At 42.7% G+C, this 22,456-nt stretch overlaps 1 protein-coding gene across 1 annotated transcript; it reads left to right on the top strand.

The window, feature by feature from the left end:
• The first annotated feature begins 16,266 nt into the window (after positions 1-16,266).
• LOC120433526 (trace amine-associated receptor 13c-like) lies at positions 16,267-17,497 on the top strand. The gene is made up of 2 exons (XM_039599805.1): positions 16,267-16,439; positions 16,675-17,497. The coding sequence occupies exons 1-2, from the start codon at positions 16,267-16,269 to the stop codon at positions 17,495-17,497; spliced, it is 996 nt and encodes a 331-aa protein (XP_039455739.1).
• The last annotated feature ends 4,959 nt before the right edge of the window (positions 17,498-22,456 follow it).

Raw genomic sequence — 22,456 nt, 5'->3', positions numbered from 1 at the left:
CTTGTTGCAGGCAGCTTCACACACCCAGTAACATCCTCCTCCTCTCTCTGGCTGTCTCAGACTTACTTGTTGGTCTTCTGTTGATGCCATTAGAAATCCTTAGAAGCACAACCTGCTGGGTATTTGGTGATGTTATATGTTCTGTTTATTGGTTTCTGAGTGGCAACATTATCTGTGCTTCAATAGGGAACATAGTTCTAATATCAGCTGACCGCTATGTAGCTATTTGTGACCCCCTTCATTATCCCACTAGAATGACTGTGGTGAGAGTCAAACTTAATGTCAGTCTGTGTTGGTTTTATTATGTTTTTTACATCAGTCTTTACCTTAAAGACATCCTAATTAAACCAGGCAGGTATAATTCCTGCTATGGAGAGTGTGTGCCTGTCATCAATGATATTGCAGGGATTATTGACCTTGTCTTAACTTTTATTGTCCCAGTTTCTGTCATCATAGTTCTATATATGAGAGTATTTGTGGCAGCTGTGTCTCAGGCTCGTGCCATGCGCTCTCATGTTACAGCAATAACATTTCAGCGTTCATTGAATCAAGCAAACAAATCTGAGTTGAAAGCAGCCAGGACTCTGGGTGTTCTTGTAATTGTGTTTCTAGCATGCTACTGTCCTTTTTTCTGTTATACCCTTGTTGAAGAAAAAGTAGTCAGTGATTCATTTGTGTTTTTTCTGATCATTGCCGTTTATTTTAACTCTTTTCTAAACCCACTAATCTATGCCTTCTTTTATCCTTGGTTTAGAAATGCTGTTAGGCTTATCATCACTCTGCAGATCTTTAAGCGTCACAGCAGTGATGCTAACATACTATAAGCAACAAAAACAACAAAAATCAAAGATTTTAAATCAGTAAATTCGTACATTTAGTCATCTGGAAAAGAGAAAAATAACTTTTGACTGTTTCAAGAAATGACAGTTAATTGAATTTAAACATCTGAGTGCTCATACACTTCCATAACTTTTATGCTATTTATGGCAACAATTTTGTTGAAGTTAAAAATGCTGATTTGTTTTAGTGATAGATAAAATCTAAAAATGTTTCACTAAATTTAGAGAAATAATTTTTCAGATTTCTTTTTTTCTGTGTAAAAACCACAACAAATTTCTTTGTAGTAATTATGTTATGAAGTAAATTCCTTTCCTTCAGTTATTATTGTACACTACTCCTGTTTTTTCACATGTTAGCAAACATGTTATTTTAGCAGCCTATACAAAGAGATAGCAGCAGGTAAATGCCATAACCAGCATAAACTGAGGCAAGAGAGACAGGACCCATTGTGGAAGAGAGCCAGAGATTATTAATTACCAATTATTAAAGGCAGAGTCAGGGATAAACACATAGTGAGTGAAAAACAAAGGTGAGTGAAGAAGAAACAGTGCCTCCTGGGAAGCCCCTGGCAGCCTATGCCAATTACTGTTTAACTAGGTGAGGGTTCAGGATCACCTGATAGAGTCGTAACTATTTGCCTTATCAAAAAGGAAGTTTTCATGGCAAACATGGTGTCTGTTTCTGAACTGAAACTGAACTGGAAGTTGGCTCCACAGAAGATGGGTCTGAAAGCTGAAGGCTCTGGCTCACATCCTACATTTCAATAAAGCAAAGTGCTCTATTAAGATGACTATGATGTCTTTAAGATAAGATGGGGGTGTCAGTATTCAAGACCTTTTATGTGAGGAAAATGCACAATTTCTCACAGAATATTGTTAGAATTACAAATGTTTTAGTATACACATGTTTATTTCTTTCATGTGCAGTGGATCAACACATAAAACTGAGGGAAAAAAGCCAAATCTGACAGCATTTCACACAGAACTCCAAAAGTGGCTGGACAAAATTATTGTCACCTTTTCAAAATTGTTGGTAAATTGTTTTATGTCAAGCATATGATGCTCGTTTGAACTCACTGTTGCAAGAAACAGGTGCTGGCAATATAGCAATCACACCTGAAGCCAGTGAAAATGGAGAAAAGCTCACTCAGCCTTTTTGTAGTGTGTCTGAGTCTGCCACACTTAGCATGGAGAACAGAAAGAAGAGCGGAGAATTGTCTGAGGACTTGAGTACAAGATTTGTTCATTCATGATTTCTTCATGTTCACAACAAGTTCACAACACATGGCACTGTTGCCGATCTCCTTTTATCAAGAAAAATTGATAAATGACTGCCTGCAATGAAGGATAATCCACATAGTGGATAAACAGTCTCATTCAACTTCCAAACAAATATAAGCTGTTCTCCAGACTCAGGGTGCAACAATGTCAGTTCGAATTATCGATTGACATCTGAACCAAATAAAATGCTATGGCAGGAGAGTGAGGAGCACCCCACTGCTGACACAGAAGCAGTGGGGTGCTCTTGCCAAAATATACTTGAGGAAGCCAAAATCCTGGAAGAACATGTTGTGAACAGATGAGACCAAGGTAGAGATTTTTTGTAAAGCTCATCATTTTACGGTTTAATGAAATGAGGCCTATGCAGAAAAGAACACAGTACCTACAGTCAAACATGGAGGGTCTATGATGGTTTTGAGGTGTATTGCTGCCTCTGGCACTAGATGCCTTGTCTGTGTGCAAGGCATCATAAAATCTGAAGACTATGTAGGTGCAATGTAGGGCCCAATGTCAGAAAGCTGGGGCTGCATCAGAGGTCATGGGTGTTCCCACAGGACAATGACCTCAAACATTACCTCTAACAGCACCCAGAAATGAATGAAGCCAAAGTGCTGGAGAGTTCTGAAGAGGCCAGTAATGAGTCCAGATCTTAATTTGGCATCCTTCAAATCTGAAAGACCTTGAGCAGTTTGCAAGAAGAGTGGTCAAAAATTCCACTTGAGAGGTGTAACAAGCTTGTTAATGGTTATTGAAAGCAGAGAATGAATAATTGAATTGAATACAGTTATTCAATACAGCATACAGCATGCAACCAAATATTAAGTTGAGGGTGCCAATAACTTTGTCCAGCCCAGTTTTTGAGTTTTGTGTGAAATGCTGTCAAATTTGGCTTTTTTTTTTATTCTCTGTTTGTTTGTGTTGTGTTGTTCTTTACCAAAGCATAGTACACCTGGTGGATCACTACCACAGATTTATCATCAAGTTTTTCAAAACAGCTTTTAAATTTCAGGAACTGTTTCGGGTCATAGATAGCAAAAGAATTGCCTATCTATGACTCCTGGGATTCCTCTTCACCCACCTCTTCTTCCGACAGCTGCCGGCTGCTGTGAGAGCCGGCCTTGCCAACTCTCCTCTTCTGGCCGCAAAGGATTATCACTCCCTGGCTGAGGAAGCAGACTGCATCCTCCTGGGATAGCTGCGCGGTGACACCACAGAAAAAGTCTTTGTTTCTACTATCAGCGTTTTGGAGCCAGAGCACATCGCTTCCTGCCACATTGCACTTTCACAGCCCAGGGAAGAGGACCGGCCTGCGCGCCGTAGGGCGCATTTTCTGCATAGCAAAAGCTGCGTTTTCAAATATACCCGTGTAGGTGTGCACGTAACGTCAAAGAGTTAGTAGTTTATTTTTTTGCTACTTGTAATTTATTGCAGTTTACTTTTATTTGTGTAATTGCTTACTAAATGTTTGAGGTGTGAAATAAACTGCACAGCAGTTTCTTGATGCATTCTCAGTCATCCAGGTAAGTAAATCTCCAAAAGTTGATTCTGTTCATCTGGACGTAGCGTTTTCAGTGGGAGAAACGTTTCGTCACTCATCCAAGTGACTTCTTCAGTCTAAGCTGACTGCAGGTTTCCCCAGTCTGCCATTATGCAAACAGTACATTTGCATAATGACTGAAACCAGCCCACTGAAGGAACAATGCACTGGGAGGTCAGTTCCTTCATACTAATTATGCAAATTCTCATGACCATTGATCAACAACCACTGATCAAGGCCCACTGATCAAAGACCACTGATCAATGGTCTTTTCACATAAATGGCCTCCTTGACTCCGCGCTCAAACCAGCATTCCTCCCTGTCCAGGATGTGTACATCCTCATCATTGAGAGAGTGTCCACTGGCCTGTAGGTGTAAATAGACTGCAGAGTCCTGGCCTGATGAGGTACCTCTTCTGTGTTGTGCCATCCGCTTCGCCAGAGGTTGTTTGGTTTCCCCGATGTATAAATCCTGGCAATCCTCCTGGCACTTAACAGCGTACACTATGTTACTCTGTTTGTGTCGGGGGGACCCAATCCGTGGTGTGGACCAATTTTTTGGCGCAGCGTGTTTTGGGTTTTGAAAGCCACAGAGACACGGTGTTTAGAAAAAATGCGTTTCAGCTGTTCCAATACTCCTGACACATATGGGATCACTACAGGTTTTCGCTTAGGCAGCGGTTGTCCTTCTCTCCTGGATTGGCTGGAGCTTTCTTTTGGCACCTTCCCAGCCTTGACGAAGATTTTCTTGTAAATTAAAGGGGGGCTTAGCAAAAAAAGTTTGGGAACACATGGTGTACCTAGACGATATATTGGCAGCCAGCTGCTCTGAGAGTCAGCACGCGTCCTATCTGCGTTAGGGTTTTCAGCGCTTGGCGGCACATGGCCTGATTATCAACCCTTCCAAGTGTCAGTTCAGGTTGCCGGTTCTGGATTGCCTAGGGCACCGCATTTCTGCTGACAGTGTGGTTCTGTTCCCGGACAGGGTTCTTTTTTTCCTCAGGGGTAAAACCGATAAAGACCCTGTCAACTGGTTCCCAGAATGCATCCAGACATTTTCCACGGCTGACTCTGCGTTGGCTAATGCCATCCTGCTGGCCCACCCGTTTCCATCAGTGAAGATCGCATTGACCACTGACACATCAGACGTGGCAGTGGGTGCCGTGTTGGAACAGCAGGCCTCCGGTGTCTGGCAACTGCTTGCCTTTTTCAGTTGTACGCTTAGGGACTGCGAGCGCAAATACAGTGTTTTTGACAGGGGGTTGCTCGCCCTAAACCTGGCGATGCAACATTTTAGTTTTTCCCTCGAGGGTTGTAGCTTTGCTGTGTAGGTCGATCACAAGCCCTTGACATTTGCAATGTCTAAGGTCTCAGACCCTTGGAGCATGCGTCAGCAGTGCCACTTGACGGCCATTTCTGAGTTTATGACAGACATTCAGCATGTGGCCCGGACTCGTTTTTTTGGTCAGTGCGGTTAAAGGCGTTAACATGGTTAAAGGCGTTAACACGGGTAGTTTCACTGACAGCGCTAATAACAATCCAATGAAATAAAATAAATTATTATTATTAACAAAAACTAGAGCTAAAAAAAACAAACTAAGTGTTTCCAATGCTCAAAACTCTGGTTCCAAGATCAAATACTGTGATAATAATCTAGCAATAACTAGCATCATGAAACCCAGATTAATAGCAAACTAATAACCAAATGTGTGAGATAGTGAGTGTGAAAAAGACCAAGTGTGATGATGAATTTGGAATCAGAATAAGGATACTTTGTTTTTCTCAGAGGAAACTGTGTTGTAAGAAAAAGAGAGGAGGGTCATTATGTTTTTCACTGAAAGAGAATAGTGGGAGGGGAGACATAAATCAGCTTTATGAGAAAAAGTTCTGATCGCAGAGCTGCAGCTGCCTGATGATGGAGATACAGAAAGGAGCCGAGCTCTGCTTTCCACAACTCCTCAACAGTTCCTGCAGGAAGCCGACACTTCTCTGGTCCAAAGCTGTGCTCCTGAACATTGTGCTCTCATGTATCTCTGTGATCACTGCTGCTCTAAACCTTCTCGTCATCGTCTCAGTCTCTTACTTCAGGCAGCAATAAATTTTTAAATTATAAATACAGTTTAACTTTTAGACATGTGAAAACTTAGATTTACATCTTATGAATTAGTGATGAAAGAGTTAAATGAATTTTGCTCAGTTTATTTTAACCATGACTGTAACGTTATGTTTACTTAGACTTAATCATACTTTCCCAACACAGGATATTCACTGATGGCATTTTAACATTATTAATGTGAATTATATTCTTTTCTGTTCCTCTGCAGGCAACTTCACACACCCAGTAACATCCTCCTCCTCTCTCTGGCTGTCTCAGACTTTCTTGTGGGTCTCCTGTTGATGCCTTTAGAAATCTTTAGAAACACGACCTGCTGGGTACTTGGTGATCTTATGTGTTTTGTTTATTGGTATCTGACTGGCAACATTACCTGTGCTTCAATAGTGAACATAGTTTTAATATCAGTTGACCGTTATGTGGCTATTTGTGACCCTTTGCATTACCCCACTAGGATGACTGTGGCAAGAGTCAAACTGAGTGTTTGTCTTTGTTGGTTTTTTTCAATTTTCTACGTCAGTCTCTATACAAAGGATATCCTAACTAAACCAGGCAGGTATAATTCCTGTTACGGAGAGTGTGTGTTTGTCATCACTGATATTGCAGGGTTTGTTGACATTGTTTTACTTTTTATTGTTCCAGTTTCTGTCATCATAGTTCTGTATATGAGAGTATTTGTGGTGGCTGTGTCTCAGGCTCGCGCCATGCGCTCTCATGTCACAGCTGTCACACTTCAGAGGTCACTGACTCAAACAAACAAATCTGAGTTGAAAGCAGCCAGGACTCTTGGAGTTCTTGTAGTTGTGTTTCTTGCATGCTACTGTCCATTTTACTGTTACTCCCTTGTGGAAGAAAACATTGTAAATAATCCATCTGTATCTACTGTGGTCATTATCTTTTATTTTAACTCTTGTCTAAACCCTTTGATATATGCCTTGTTTTACCCCTGGTTTAGAAACGCTGTCAAGCTTCTTGTGACATTTCAGATCTTCAAGTATGACACAACTGAAGTCAAGATATTATAAAAAGGCTTTAAACTTGCTCTGTTAAAATGTAAAATCAGTTTTTGCTGTGAGGCAAGAAGGCTCTGAGTTTGACTCCAGCCTGCAACCTTTCTTTGTGCAGAGTTTGCATGTTTTCCTATTCTCTCTGTGGTTACTCTGGCTTCCTCTCACAGTCTAAAGTCTAGGATGAGGTTAGGTTAAGTGATTCCAAGTCGACTGTTGGTGTAAATGGTTGTCTGTCTCTATCTGTTGGCCTTTAACAGACTGCCCACCTGTCCAGGGTGTATCCTGCCTCTGCAGTCAAGTCAAGGATACTTTCACTGTATTAATAACACTGACTTTGGATTATGGATGTATATAATGATAGATAAAATATACGAGTTGTCATTGTAGCTTATATATTAGAGGATGAAAATTACTGGTAAAATTTTCAAAGGTACTTTTGATTATTTCTTAAATACAAACTATGACAAATTCCTATGTGGAAATTGTTACCTAGTAAATCTTTTTTTTTTTTTCAGTGTGTTCAGCTTTTGGTTCAAAGTAATGAACTAACATTGACTTCAGTGGTTCATTTTTTCCCCTGGTTGTTACATACTGTTATCTTTGTATTTTTTACGCATCATAATATTATATAAACATGACTAATGTTTTTTACCACCTGGAACTGTGTGACCCTAGGTCATGTGATGATCACACAGTAAAGGAAACATTGTTAGAATCACGTAGCTTAAAGAAAACATTTTTGTGAGCTTAGAAAAAGCAGCCCTGTACCTTGATTAATAATAATAATAAGGGACCTATGGATTCTTCGATACCCAACATCCACAATGACGGCGAAACAACTAGTAGCTCAGTGTTCCAACATTCGAAACAAGGGACTGCTCTCACAGCTAGAGATTGACGAGGTACAACATAAATGCTATGGCAAGGAGGAGTCAGGACGCCAGGTCAGGGGGGAGATATCATCACCCCCACCCGAGATTGGGTACATAGCCCCAAGTGCGATAGGAGAAGGATCGTTGAGTGCGAGAGGAACTGACCAAGCTTGAAACCTGAATCCCCGTAGCCGGTTACCAAGATTACGTGAAGTACCCTCAGAAGGTCTGCTAGATGATGTTAATGCAGCACTACGGATGATACCTACAACCACGTCGTTAGTTACCGAGCTGATCTACACTACGGCAGCAGTGATGCTTGGCTACAAGTTGAACAGCCACAAGGCTAGAGGGCAAGATCCATCATGAGGAACCATCATGGAAGGACAGGCCCCTGCACGGTATGTACCACCGGCAGATAGAGGAGGTGGCTGATATCCAGAAATCCTACCAGTGGCTGGACAAAGCTGGACTGAAAGACAGCACAGAGGCACTAATCATGGCAGCACAAGAACAAGCTGGATCTGAGTACAAGATCCATAGAGGCTGGAACTCCCAAGCTAGGTGAGTGGAACAACATCGGAGATCTCTGTCCAGAAGAGCGCAGTCCTGGGAACAGCTAAGATACTGCGCAGGACCCTCAAGCTCCCAGGCCTCTGATAGAGGGCCCGAGCTTGAAGGATAAACCGCCCGCAGGGGCGAGATGGGTGTTTTTATATATATATATATATATATATATATATATATATATATATATATATATATATATATATATATATATATATATATATATATATGTATATTTTAAAAAATCCCTCTCGCCCCTGCGGGCAGTCTATCCTTCAAGCTCGGGTCAAGCTCTTCTCTGAGCCCTTGGTACTTCTCAAGCTTCTTGTGTTTCTTCTTTCTGATGTTGGTGTCATTCGATATCGCTACATCTATCACTACAGCCGTTTTCACCTGCTTGTCTACCACCACTATGATGACAACTGAAAAACTGTCTGGCCGGAGTCAGAAACAACAAAGCAAAACTGTTAACTGTAAATAAAACTTTTCACAAGCATGCTGTGCCTCATGAGTCGTGAAATTAGGTTTACAGCATCTTTGAGAAAAATTTATCTAAAAAGAACTTTTTTATTTTAGTCTGACCCCAGTCCCATCTGAGAAGGAAGAATGTGTTAAAGCTGCAATCCTAAAAAGAAAAAAAATCAAATGGAAAATTTCAGCTTTGTTCTAATAGATAGCAGACCAAAGTACTGGAACACATTAATGAAATGTCGAAGGTGCTGTAGGAAAAGGATGTAGACATTCCAAAAACCAGATGTCTCCTGCAAAGCACAATCAAGGCCCTGTCTCCAATCTGAAATGACTAGAACAAGTCAAGTATACAATTCTTGCAGACAGATGGGAAGCGCAGTGCAAATTCATTGAAATAATCAAAAGACACATGAAATGCCACTTTGATTAAATTTTTTGAGGATAAAAGGCTGAGCCATGGGGATAGCTATTTCCAGATCAAGCCTACAGTGCCAGCCTAAACATCATCATCATCACTCAGGTCTCACAAAGGTTCATTTTAAAGTGTGAAATTAATCTGATCTATATTATACACTCAGATGTGAATGTCATGATCCTGCGTCCTTTTGACCCAGCGTTTTGTGTTTTCTATTATTGTGATTTTGGTTCTGTTCCTCCTGTTTAGTGTTTATTCTGTTCTGCCCATCTATTCCTGTGTTAAGTCCGCGTTTCCTAGTCTGTGTCCTTGCATATGTGTTTCCTGTTTTACTTTGAAGGTCTCTGTCTTATGTCAGCGTGTTCTGTTTACGTTTCCCCTACCTCGTCAGCTGTTATGTCTCCCAGGTGTGTTTCCCTCCTGTTTCCCATCCCCTGATTACTGGTGTGTGTTCACCCGTCCTCGTTGCTGGTTCGTCTGTGTTATTCCCCTCCATTTTACTAGTGATGGGTAGATGAGGCCTCGTGAAGCGTTTCAGCACATTCCCCAAACTGTATCGATACTGTGTCGACACTGTGTTGCTGTTTTGCTCTGTACTGACACCTGCTGGACCTTGAATATCATTGCAGGCAACTTACTTGAGACTCACAACAGACACTGATTCAATGACCAAGTCATACTTGTATACACTGTAAGCAATGTTCCCTCTAATTTTTCATGTGTCTGAGCGAACACACAAACTCCCTGAGCGATCCCTTGGACCACTGTCAGCGACATCAGACGTGTGCACTGTGGTCACGCCACATCTAATCCATCCAAGTTACATGGTTTATTAAAATCAAATCAAATTACAGCATTTACATTTATGTTAGACTACTTTTAATTAACTGCTTTAGCCCATTTATAATGAAAATGTAAAAAAAAATCTAGTCATTGACCTGTGTAGTATGTTAACACTATTGGAAGTAAAAATAACTTGAACTCCAATTTCGAAAACACAACTTTCATTTTTTTTTTTTTTTTATAAAGCTCTGACTTGTATTATGAGTATGAGTCTGTGGTCTGGGAGAGAGTCCTGTAACTCTGTCTGCAAAATACAGTATATAATGACCAATGTTGGGCAATTAATTATATAGTTACTTCTTCAAAAAAGTAACTCAGTTTGGCAAACAACCAAGTTTTTTGCAACTTTTTTTAATGCAGCCAATGCATTTTTAAATAAACATTTCAAACTATTTACAGAACAATCAGCTGTTCTGCATCAAATCTGATGCCACACAAATTATTTGTGCCACTCGAAAAAATAATTTCTGTCCACTATGAGATAAAGGAGAACAACAGCCTGATACCTGCAGGCCTGACAACAGGAGATGTATCACTCCTGTAACACCTGTAACATTCAGCAGTCGCCTCATTGTTCTGACACACACAGCAAAACTACACTACACACTAACTACACAAGATTTGCGCTAAACGTCTCAAATCTCTCGCATCTCAGAACACCGCCGTCATTCCTAAAAATTCCCCCGTTCCTTAACAACTAGATGCCACGTTACCATATAATTTTTGATTGGTCGACATGGTACTTTTTTGGACGAATAGGAAAGGGGGAGCGGGTTGTTTTTGCTCACAGGCGGAGAGTGCTTTCGAGACTTTTTTCTTATAAAACGCAGTTTTTACCATTTCGTCCCACAGTAAATATAAACAACGATAGTATTCAGGAAGAAAACCAAACATTGCATATATTTTTATCATAACTCTGGTTTTACGTGGCCTATCAACACAATTTAAAAACTGGTATAAAGTCCACACTTTTTCCGACAATTGTTCCGTCTGTCCTGCTCACATCTCCAATGGTTGTACACGTTGTCATTAACGTGGCTTCACTCAACATCAGCCACGCCGCTTTGCTAGCTAAAACACCGGTGTCGGCACATAAGGACGCTGTCATAGCCTGTCAACGACGTTGATTGGCTGCGTATATATGAATGTGAATCGCATTATTGGCTGGACTAAAGGATAAGGTGGCATCGTTCTAATCCCATACGGGAGCAGCCAGTCACTTACTGACTAACACTGCAAAACAGAATTGTTAAAGTTAATTCTAATTTCAATTCAGGTTAGATTTTTTTTTGTGCGCAACGCAGATTTTCTGTGCGCAGAGACCGTGCCAGCAGTGCGCAGTTGCGCACGTGCGCAGCTTAGAGAGAACATTGACTGTAAGGTACTTTCCATGGAATCATTTTATATCTTTTACATTGCAAATATTGTAGACGTCTTTAAAATACATTGTGAATGATATTAAGTGAAAATTAAAAGTATTGTGAATGTATTATTATTACCCATTTAAATATAATTGACTCAGAGTTTATTATAAATTTCTATTCAAAAAAATAAGTTTATCCAATGTTTTTGCATTCAGTCTATTGCGGTTTTTTGACACCATTTCCCCAGCTTTGGAAAACACGCTCACAGGGCACAGATGAAGCTGGGGTACACAAAAACTGTAAAGCCAGGTGGAAAAGGTTCTGATAAGATGTCTTCCTATTCCCCCAGTACGTTAAAGGATCCTCTGATCTTGGAATGTTTCTCTCCGACACTCTACACAATACTAAGGGGTTGGCAGTCCTTTATAATAGAATTCAGGACTGCCTGGTCCAGAACAGTCTTCCTAGATGCTTGATTTCAAAATAATAAAACACAAATTAATTAAAAAAAAATGATGATAAAGCTGTTCAGTGTCAATATAGGCCTACCTGTGTTCATTCTCAGTGTGTTTGTCTCCTCATGTTCATGTTTGGCTCTGTAATGCCTAAACATTGAGGAGGTGCTTTTGTTTGTGTAAGAAAGCTCTGCAGAACAGATGCGACATTTAACCTGCATTAAATGAAATAAATAATTTACACTGCAAGTCACATTGCTGTTTTTCCTATTCTGATAGATTACACTGAAACAAAGACAGACAAACAGTGACCTTATTTGCAGTTAAAAGATCAAAATGATCTTTTAACACAGCAGAAACATTTCTTTTTCTTTCGGGCTCCATTTTGTTATGGAGAGATGTGTAATTTTTTTTTTTTTTGTCTTTGCGAGAGTAATTTTGTGTTTTTTTTGGTGGCGACTCATTCTGTTGGCAGATGCGGACGCGGTACCTTTTAAAGACAGTTTGGTGCGTTGGCAATGAGCGATACAGCAGCTGTATCGATCACGTGACTTTTTCTTAAAGCGACGCACGCACCGATACAAGCTTCGCTCTGTGAGCTTGATACATGCGCCGGTGCGTCAGTGTTGCTGGACCCATCACTACATTTTACTGTGTATTCTGGCCGCATTACTCTCCCTGCATCTCCGTTTCATGTCTCAAGGTTTCAGGTTTGTTTTTGCTTAGCTTTTCCCAGTTTAGTTTACTCTTAGGTTTTGGTTTTTGTCCACCTCATCTCCGTTTGTGTCACCCTTTGGTTAATAAAGCTCGCTCACCACTTAAGCAGTCTGCATCTTGGGTCCTTATCTACACTCCACACGTCTGCCACACCGGACATGACAGTGAATGTCATACATGTGTTTTACACTCTGATGTTCTTTACCAAAAAATGCTACACCTGGTGGACCAATACCACAAAGATTTATCACCAAGTTTTTCAAAAAAGCTTTTACATTTCACGAACTGTTTCAGGTCATAGATAGCAAAAGAATTACCTGTGAAGGATCTTGGCAATATGCTCATTGTCAACATAGGCTGAATGTCTTTTACATTCAGTAGAATGTAGAAGTGCAAGTGCAGAGCATTCATTTTCTACACGTTTATTGACAAAGACTCAGTGGAGTCGCAATAGAGAACAACAGAGCCATAATTGTGAATTGAAAAATTGTTACCACTTATATGTTGAAAATAATATAATGTGTGTGAGATATATGTAGAATCTCATCTTTTGGAATTTTTTGTTGAATAAAATTTCATAAAGGAGTGTGCTTGTTTGGTAGAGTCTATTCACTTTGTGATGGTGTGTGGCTAATGGGCTTATTTCATTTGTTCAGTGTTTATATGTATTGCATTTGTCTTTATGTTACTTTAGCAACACTAAATCTGTTTTGGGCTTGTGGTAGCCTAGATAAAGAACATGTGTGAGTTCATCACTTTGCTGAAGAAATGCTGGAATTATGGTATTAATATCACTGATTAATTCTGAAAGGTGTAATAGTGTGTGAGAGAGAAAATGTGATATTGCATGTTTGCTTGGGAATTTCATAATGTTTAAACAAATACAAAGCAAACATAGGCACTGCGGCCTGTGAAAGAATTGTTAAGCCTGCAACATACAAAAAAACTAACCTTGGATTAAGGTCAAAAGAAGAGGGTGAGAAAATCAAAAAGAAGGCTTCAGACAAGGAAGCAGAAATGCACATGTTAGGAAAACAGATGCTCAGACAAAGAATAAAGACAAGGGCAGGGCTACTCAGAGACGCAATGAGGCCTGATGTGGCAATGAGACACAGCTGGAGTTGAAACTAATCAAAACAAGAAATAGAAGCAAGCAGAAGATACATTTATCAAAATAAAACAGAAATATTACATAAATAAAACAATAAAATATAACAAAACAATGAAATATAACAAAATGAAAACAATCAAACAAAATAAATTATCATAAACAAAAAATAGAGCTAACAACTCCATTAAATTTCTTCCACTTATCCAATTCAGTTTCAGGGGAGAGGGCCTAAGCCTATCCCAGTTGATATGGTGAGTGGCAGTGTACACCCTGGACAGGTCACAAGACTGTCACAGAGCAAAAAGAGAGACAGCACACTCAGTTATAGATTAAAAATATGACAGAAAATACATACAGGTAATAATTTAACCCCCCCCCCCCACACACACACACACACACTCACACACACACGACTGTGTGTGAGATAGTGAGTGTGAAAAAGACCAAGTGTGAAAAAGACCATTATGTTTTGTCAAAGACCACATATTAATTACAACGCACAGTGCAAACCTGACCTCTTGACAGTTCAAACCATTAGTAATGGGACATCAACATGCACATTAAATTAAAACAAGCTACAGATTCCAGTGTAATCAAAGGCAAGCAGATTAAACCCTTCTTCCATAGACAAAAACAAACTACAGCCACAAAGATGTTATTCATTTAAAGGACGCTTCTAACGGTAACAAGAGAAGAGACGAGAATGTTATGGAACAGAACACTGAGTTGCAGCAAACTGTTTATGTTTGTCTTAGTGATGTCTACTTTTAGATTTCACTGGATAAGCAGTGGTTGCCCTGATGGAATGAATCTGTGAAATATACATATACAGGCCTGTATCTGTGTGTGTGTGTGTGTTCAATTTCAGACATTAAGTAAAAAATACAGGAAAAGACTGAAAAGCAGTCAATGCGACATAAATGCAAGTTTTAAGTGATTTTATTTCAAATTCAAAATCAAACAAAAACAAGCTCCAGTGATCCAAATGAATTGTCCAAAACACAAACACACATACTGGAGTCCTCCGTCCTGGAGGCTGACAACTCAGTAGTCCGGAACAGTTCACCTTCGGAGGCCGGCCATGCGGAAGGCAATGGCAGCGACAGAAGTCCGGAGGCCGGCCATGTTGGCGACACAAATCCAAAAGCCGACCGCGCGGAAGGCAGTGGTGACGAATTGGAAACAGTTCAGGGGGCCGACCGTGCGGACGGCAACGGCGGCGACAGAGCGAGTCCGGAGGCCGGCCACGCGGAAGGCAGTGGCGGCATTCAGGAGGTTGTCCACAGTGGCGACGAGAATCAACAAGCGGCCTGGCAGATAACTGATGATGTTGAGGCTGCATGGCCCCCGCAGGACCAGGCGAAGCCAGACCAGGCAACGCCGAAGCTGAAGCTGAAGCTGGACCAGGCGAAGCGGATGATGAGGCTGCTGCAGGCGAAGTGGATGATGAGGCTGCTGCAGGCGAGGATGAAGACTCGGAGGCTGCTGCAGGGGAGGATGAAGACTCGGAGGCTGCTGCAGGCGAGGATGAAGGCTCTGAAGCTGGACCAGGCGAGGCTGAAGGCTCTGTAGCTGGACCAGACAAGGTGGATGAAGACACTGGAGCTGGACCAGACGAAGCAGAAGCTGGACCAGGCGACGGCGAAGCTGAAGCTGGACCAGGCGATGGCGACGGCGAAGCTGCTGCTGCGGCAGGCGACAGCGAGGATGAAGCTGCTGTTGCGGCACGCGGCGTGGATGAAGCCGCTGCGGCAGGCGGCGGTGTGGAGATTGCAGGTGGTGGAGCAGGTGGTGGCTGAACGGTCTCACCAGAACCGTCAGCAGACATTAGGATGTGCTGGCTGGGTCCTCCAGGACCCCCAGCTGATGAGGCAAGAGGCTGGACAGGCTCCTCGGGCCCTCCAGCTGACGAGGCAGGAGGCTGGACGGGCCCCTCGGACCCTCCAGCGGAGACAGGAGGCTGGAGCAGTCCCTCGGACCCTCCAGCGGAGACGAGAATGGGCTGGCTGGGCTCTCCAGAACCCCCAGCGGAAATAGTCACAGAACCAGCGGGCACAGGGGCCCCTGGCACACATAGGGCTGAACCAGCAGGCTCGTGGGCCTCTGGCAGGGACAAAACAGAACCAACAGGCACACGGGCCTCTGGCAGGGACAAAACAGAACCAGCGGGCACACGGGCCTCTGGCAGGGACAAAACAGAACCAGCAGGCACACGGGCCTCTGGCAAACACAGAGCAGACTGCAGCTGCACGGAGCACTGACTCTGCTCAGTCAGCGACAGCCGGGTGCAGTCCTCAGCTGGGTTCTTAGCCTCCAGGGGTCCAGAGTGGGCTGAGGGCTGAAACTCAGCCTCTGGGGAGGCCCTGGAGTGCATCACAGTCTCAGAACTGGCCAGGAAACTAGAACAGAGGAAAATAATCATGAAACACAAAACGCTGCGTCAACGACCCGGCACCATGACAGTGTGTGAGATAGTGAGTGTGAAAAAGATAAGGTATGATGATGAATTTGGAATCAGAACCAGAATACTTTGTTTTTCCCAGAGGAAACTGTGTTGTAAGAAAAAGAGAGGAGGGTCATTATGTTTTTCACTGAAAGAGAATAGTGGGAGGGGAGAGATAAATCAGCTTTATGAGAAAAGGTTCTGATCGCAGAGCTGCAGCTGCCTGATGATGGAGATACAGAAAGGAGCCGAGCTCTGCTTTCCACAACTCCTCAACAGTTCCTGCAGGAAGCCGACACTTCTCTGGTCCAAAGCTGTGCTCCTGAACATTGTGCTCTCATGTATCTCTGTGATCACTGCTGCTCTAAACCTACTCGTCATCGTCTCAGTCTCTTACTTCAGGCAGCAATAAATTTTTTAATTATAATACAGTTTAACTTTTAGACATGTGAAAACTTAGATTTACATCTTATGAATTAGTGATGAAAGAGTTAAATGAATTTTGCTCAGTTTATTTTAACCATGACTGTAATGTTTTATTTACTTAGACTTAATCATACTTTCCCAACACAGCATATTCACTTAAGACATTTTAAAATTATTAATGTGAATTATATTCTTTTCTGTTCCTCTGCAGGCAACTTCACACACCCAGTAACATCCTCCTCCTCTCTCTGGCTGTCTCAGACTTTCTTGTGGGTCTCCTGTTGATGCCTTTAGAAATCTTTAGAAACACAGCCTGCTGGGTACTTGGTGATCTAATGTGTTCGGTTTATTGGTATCTGACTGGCAACATTACCTGCGCTTCAATAGGGAACATAATTCTAATATCAGTTGACCGTTATGTGGCTATTTGTGACCCTCTGCATTACCCCACTAGGATGACTGTGGCAAGAGTCAAACTGAGTGTTTGTCTGTGTTGGTTTTTTTCAATTTTTTACATCACTCTTTATACAAAGGATATCCTAATTGAACCAGGCAGGTATAATTCCTGTTACGGAGAGTGTATGTTTGTGAGCAGTGATATTGTAGGGTTTGTTGACCTTGTTTTATGCTTCATTGTTCCAGTTTCTGTCATCATAGTTCTGTATATGAGAGTATTTGTGGTGGCTGTGTCTCAGGCTCGCGCCATGCGCTCTCATGTCACAGCTGTCACACTTCAGAGGTCACTGACTCAAGCAAACAAATCTGAGTTGAAAGCAGCCAGGACTCTTGGAGTTCTTGTAGTTGTGTTTCTTGCATGTTACTGTCCATTTTACTGTTACACTCTTGTGGAAGAAAACATTGTAAATAATCCATCTGTATCTACTGTGGTCATTATCTTTTATTTTAACTCTTGTCTAAACCCTTTGATATATGCCTTGTTTTACCCCTGGTTTAGAAACGTTGTCAAGCTTCTTGTCACATTTCAGATCTTCAAGTATGACATAAATGAAGTCAACATATCGTTAGCTTCATAGCATAAGTGCCTAAGTCACTTTGACCAGAAAATGACTTAGGCACTTATGCTATGAAGCTAACGATATTATAAAAAGACTTTAAACTTGCTCTGTTAAGATATAAAATCAGTGGTCCATTGGATCTTGCTGTTGCCTCACAACAAGAAGGCTCTGAGTTTGACTCCAGCCTGCAACCTTTCTTTGTGCAGAGTTTGCATGTTTTCCTGTTCTCTCTGTGGCTACTCTGGCTTCCTCTCACAGTCTAAAGACTCGGATGAGGTTAGGTTAAGTGATTCCAAGTTGACTGTTGGTGTAATGGTTGTCTGTCTCTATTTGTTGGCCTTTAAAAGGCTGGACACGTGTCCAGGGTGTATTCTGCTTCTGCTCTTTTCAACCCATAACTGAATAAGTGGAAGAAAATGGATAGGAAGACTTTCACTGTATTAATAACACTGACTTTAATTTATGGATATGAACTGTCACTGTAGTATATATTTGAGGATGAAAATTACTGGTAAAATTTACAGAAGTACTTTTGATAATTTTTAAATACAAACCTCTCAGCTAAATTAAAAGACTTGAGCAATTTCTGTCAGCATTTTAAAATGAAGTTATATAAGTTAAATAAGAACTTTATTAATTGTGAGGGAAATTATTTTGTCTTTTGGAGTTGATACAGGTTATTCTTAATCTTACTGATGTTCAGCTGTAGATGGTTTAGACCACACCACTCCATAAAACTATCCACCACCATTCTGTGTTCATCCTCCTCCTCATCAATAATATAGCTAATAATAGCAGTTATCTGAAAGCCTCTGTAGGTGGTACAATTCTGATCTATTCCCCAAGTTTGAAGTATAGAGGGTGAAGAGGAAGGGTGATAAGACAGTCCCATGTGTTGCTCCCAGCTTTGTATGCTGTCTGAGCAGCAGCTCTTCAGCCTGACATTCAGTGGTTGATCTGTCAGGTGGTTTGTAATCCAGGTTATAAATGGAACATCAACTTGCATGTTTCTTGTTTTATTAAACCAGGGAAGCGAAGGAGTCTCCATCATCAAGGTTTTGCTGGCTAAAGAAACATAGCCAGTGGTAGTCATTAAAGGTCTTCTATCATCACACATGTTAGGGTGGTTAATAGGAAGAAACTTATCTGTTAAGATAATAAATTACAGAAAGCTTGCTTAGCTTTAAGTGTAAGCTCACATTCCACAAAAGCACAGATCATAATGGATTTCATAGCAATAAAAACAGAGCCAATGGCAGTTTAGCACATTAGCCTCCCATCAGTTTATTGTCAAAGACCACACATTATATACAACGCACGGTGCAATAAAGCCTTCTTTCATAGACATTAACAAACTATAGCCACAAAGATGTTTGTAATTTAAAAGACGCTTCTAATGGGAACAAGAGAAGAATGTTATGGAACAGAACACTAAGATGCAACAAACTGTTTACGTTGGTTTTAGTGATGTCTACTTTTAGATTTCAGGAATGAATCTGTATAAAAGGCCCCAAAGTTCATAGAATAGTTTACTGGTGTTTATAAGTTTATATAAGTTCATTTAATATTTAATCTTCCGTCAGTTTGGGCCAGCCCACCTTCTAGTGACATCATCATCCGGTTAGTAAGGTGGGCAGTTTAATGTCGGATGAGCAGTGTTGGTCTGGAGGGGTTGCACTAATTCCTGGGGAATGTTTTGTGTGCGTAAATGACAAGTGAGTATTGACCTGTGTTGTATCTGCCTTTGTTTGTGTCAGTACTGTAGTAAGTTTACCATTTAGGAGTTAATGTAGTCCGTAGTTGGAGCGGTAGGCCACGCATGCAACGCGTGAGTCCACCCTCATTTCATATGCTAACTTATGTCGTTAGCTTATCCTGGTTTAGCTTGTTGACACATGTACGGCCGCTCGTATGTCCATACCGTCATTCCTGTGTTATCCAACCTTCTCTGTATGTTGTATGTGATTGTTTACTTTGAAGTAGCGGAGTTTGTAGTGTACAATTAGGTACGAGGATTAATAAATAGCGATCGTAGTTTGGCCGGAAGTATCGCGTTCCCGCTTGCCCTTCACAATAAGAGCATTACCGCTGATTATAATGGGGAAGCTTTTATTTTGTACAACTACCGGAAGTAGTTCCTGTGTACTGACGGTAACTTAACCTCGCACTAATGCGGTTTAGTTGCATAGTGTGAGCAGTTTGAAGTGTACTGTATTGTCTTATTTCTATATATGTGATTATGTCAACTATGTTGGATCATGTTTATATTTGAGTGTTTACTTGTCTATTCTCTTTATTTATCTTGTATTTCCATTGTTTATTTCTTTTGTAGGAGACCACACACACACACACACCCCCACCTACACAGCTATGTACACCCGCCGTGTTCACACCCCCAGAAATTGAGTTGTGATAATAAAGTGCCTCAAACGGAACCTCAAGCTCCCTTCTTATTTCCTACTCTGGGATTATTTGGCCTTAAGTGGTGTTCTGGCCGACACACCGGGGTGACCGTAGTGCTCCAAGTCTGAATCAGTGCCACAGCCGTGCCTCTCTTTAATATCTCCACTACATTTAATGGTCCTTCGAGCCGGATGCACTAGGTTTGCCTCAGAGATGGAATCAGTCCCAGAGTACTGAAGCTCGCGGCGCGCCCCCAAACGACATGCTCGCCCACCTGTGCGCTACGCAGATTATGAGTTGGAGTACCCAGGCTACATTAGCCAGGCACATAGAGGGGATGTGGAGCTCACACACCAAGAGGACAAGGCCAGGATGACTTCCCTCGCTTCCCCCTTTAGCTGCAACCTAGCCAGCCCTCAGTGGAGGCGGGATGCTATTCTCCATGAGACGGCCTCGCGTTATGGAGCTCAGAGCCAACAGCACATCCAGGAGCATCAGCTAGCCCCCCAGCTGTATCCAGAGAGAAGGCGTGGGGAACAAGCCTATGATCACTCTACTCCTCTACCCTTCGTGCTCCCCTCTACACATCCAAATAAGGAAATAGGTGCAGAGTTGGAGGACATCCGTCAGGAGCGCCACCTCATCCAGCAGACCCAGCAGCGTATGTCATCAGATCTGGTCGAACTCAAGGCACTGCGAGCAGAAATGAGACAGTTAGTGGAAGCTGTCCAGGGCATGCAGGGCCCATCTTCTCTCCAAACTAGTAAGTTAATGCAGTCACCGCTACCGGGTGATTCACCAGAGATTGAGGAGGATGATGACTGGCCTGCTCCACCACCGTGGCCAGATCCAGTTGAGGAAGCACCACTGCCTAGTAACCCACCAGTGTTGAACCCCCATCATAAAGATGCATGTGTTTTTCCAGCCATTAAGACAGAGGCAATGGCAGTCCCACCTGCTAATAGGTTTGTGGACCACCCAGGACAGAGTCTGTCACCAGATCCTCCCCCTGCTCTCAGGTTTCCAGATAACGCCTCGCATAATCCACCTCCTTGGTTTAAGCCGGTTCATCTTCCACCTCGCTCAGGCAATTTCCCATTGGGCGGGTCCAAGCATCTGCGTGCCGCCTATGGGGACAGTAAGACTGAGCATGACTGTAATCCAGCATCCCCTGAGCAGCAGCAGTTCAATCTGTCCTCTGCACAGCCACTGCCGGACAGACCGAATCTGGGCAGGACTTTTATCACCTCAGAGACAGTTTACCATGGTCCCCGCCCAACAATTCCCAACTTCTCAAGTCGAGACCCTAGTGAGTTTGCTAGGCTTAAGATGGCATTGGTGAATCTTCTACCTGAGGACGCGACTGAGCTGTTCAAGTATCAAGTGTTGGTTGATCACCTGCACCTAGAGGAGGCCAGATTAATAGCCGATGCTTACCTCAACTCTACCACACCCTTCACTGATACTATGGAGGCCCTCAATGACAAATTGACCCAGCCACATCAGATAGTGCTGAGGCGTATTGCTGCGATGATGGACTCACCTGACATCAGGCGTGGAGACGCCTCGGCATTTGAGAGATTTGCCCTCCAGATACAGTCACTAGTGGGGATGTTAAGGACACTAGGCCCAGAAGGAGATGTGGAACTACACTGTGGTTCACATGTTGCTCGCCTGCTTAGTAAACTACCCCCGAGCAGAGAGCAGAGTTCCGCCGCTGCATGTTCCAACAAGGTGTGAGGATGCATACCTTGGCAGATCTCGCAGGGTGGCTTAAGTATGAGTCCTGGTGCCAAGACTCAGAAGGGCAGCTGGCAGCGAAAGTGACAAAGGAGAAACAGTGGCCCAGGCCTGAGGTGCGCCAGAGTAAGAGATCCATCGCAGTCCTTCATGGTGCAAAGGAGGTAACGACAAAGCCACAGGCGATGAGGCCAGGGGGTGTGGCCAGTAAGAACAAACCATACTGTCCATTCTGTAACACGGAAGAGCACTATCTCAGTCAGTGCACAGTGGTATCCAAGTTGACAAAGGACCAGCTAACAGAGTGGATAAAGAGTAACAAGAGGTGCTGGCGCTGCGCACGGTCACACCAGGCGGCCCAGTGTAATCTGAGGAAGACGTGCAGCCTCTGCCAGGGGAAGCACCTGCAGGTACTGCATGATGTCAATGTTAGAACACTGAAAGGGTCACCAACAACAGCGGTGGTGAGCGGTGACTCGAAGGCGGCGACCGACGTCCTGTATCTAGACAGACCCACTGAAGGCTGCAGAGTCCTTCTAAAGATCGTCAAAGTCTGCATTCATTATGGCAAGCGAACAATCAGCACTTATGCCGTCTTGGATGACGGGTCGGAGAGGACGATGCTTCTGCCAGAGGCTGCCGAGAAGTTAGGCATGAAAGGGGTCACAGAGGACGTCCCACTGCGCACGATTAGGCAGGATGTGCAGACGCTCAGAGGTGAGTCAGTGTCGTTCTCTGTTTCCTCTTCATCAAGGCCCAGGACCAGGTTCAAGATTGCTGGAGCCTTCACTGCTGCACGCATCGGACTTGCAGGCCACACTTATCCCATGGAGC

This window comes from Oreochromis aureus, linkage group 16, assembly GCF_013358895.1.
Source record: "Oreochromis aureus strain Israel breed Guangdong linkage group 16, ZZ_aureus, whole genome shotgun sequence".
Taxonomy (NCBI): domain Eukaryota; kingdom Metazoa; phylum Chordata; class Actinopteri; order Cichliformes; family Cichlidae; genus Oreochromis; species Oreochromis aureus.
Note: the sequence above shows the minus strand (reverse complement) of the source record. Positions and strands in the feature narration are given on the sequence as shown.

What these genes read in the sequence shown, in the direction of transcription:
- LOC120433526 (XM_039599805.1), top strand. Translation starts at nt 16,267, where the DNA reads ATGGAGATACAGAAAGGAGCCGAGCTCTGCTTTCCACAACTCCTCAAC. An exon ending in GTCTCAGTCTCTTACTTCAG is followed by an intron (nt 16,440 to 16,674) that starts GCAGCAATAAAT and finishes GTTCCTCTGCAG; the next exon opens with GCAACTTCACACACCCAGTA.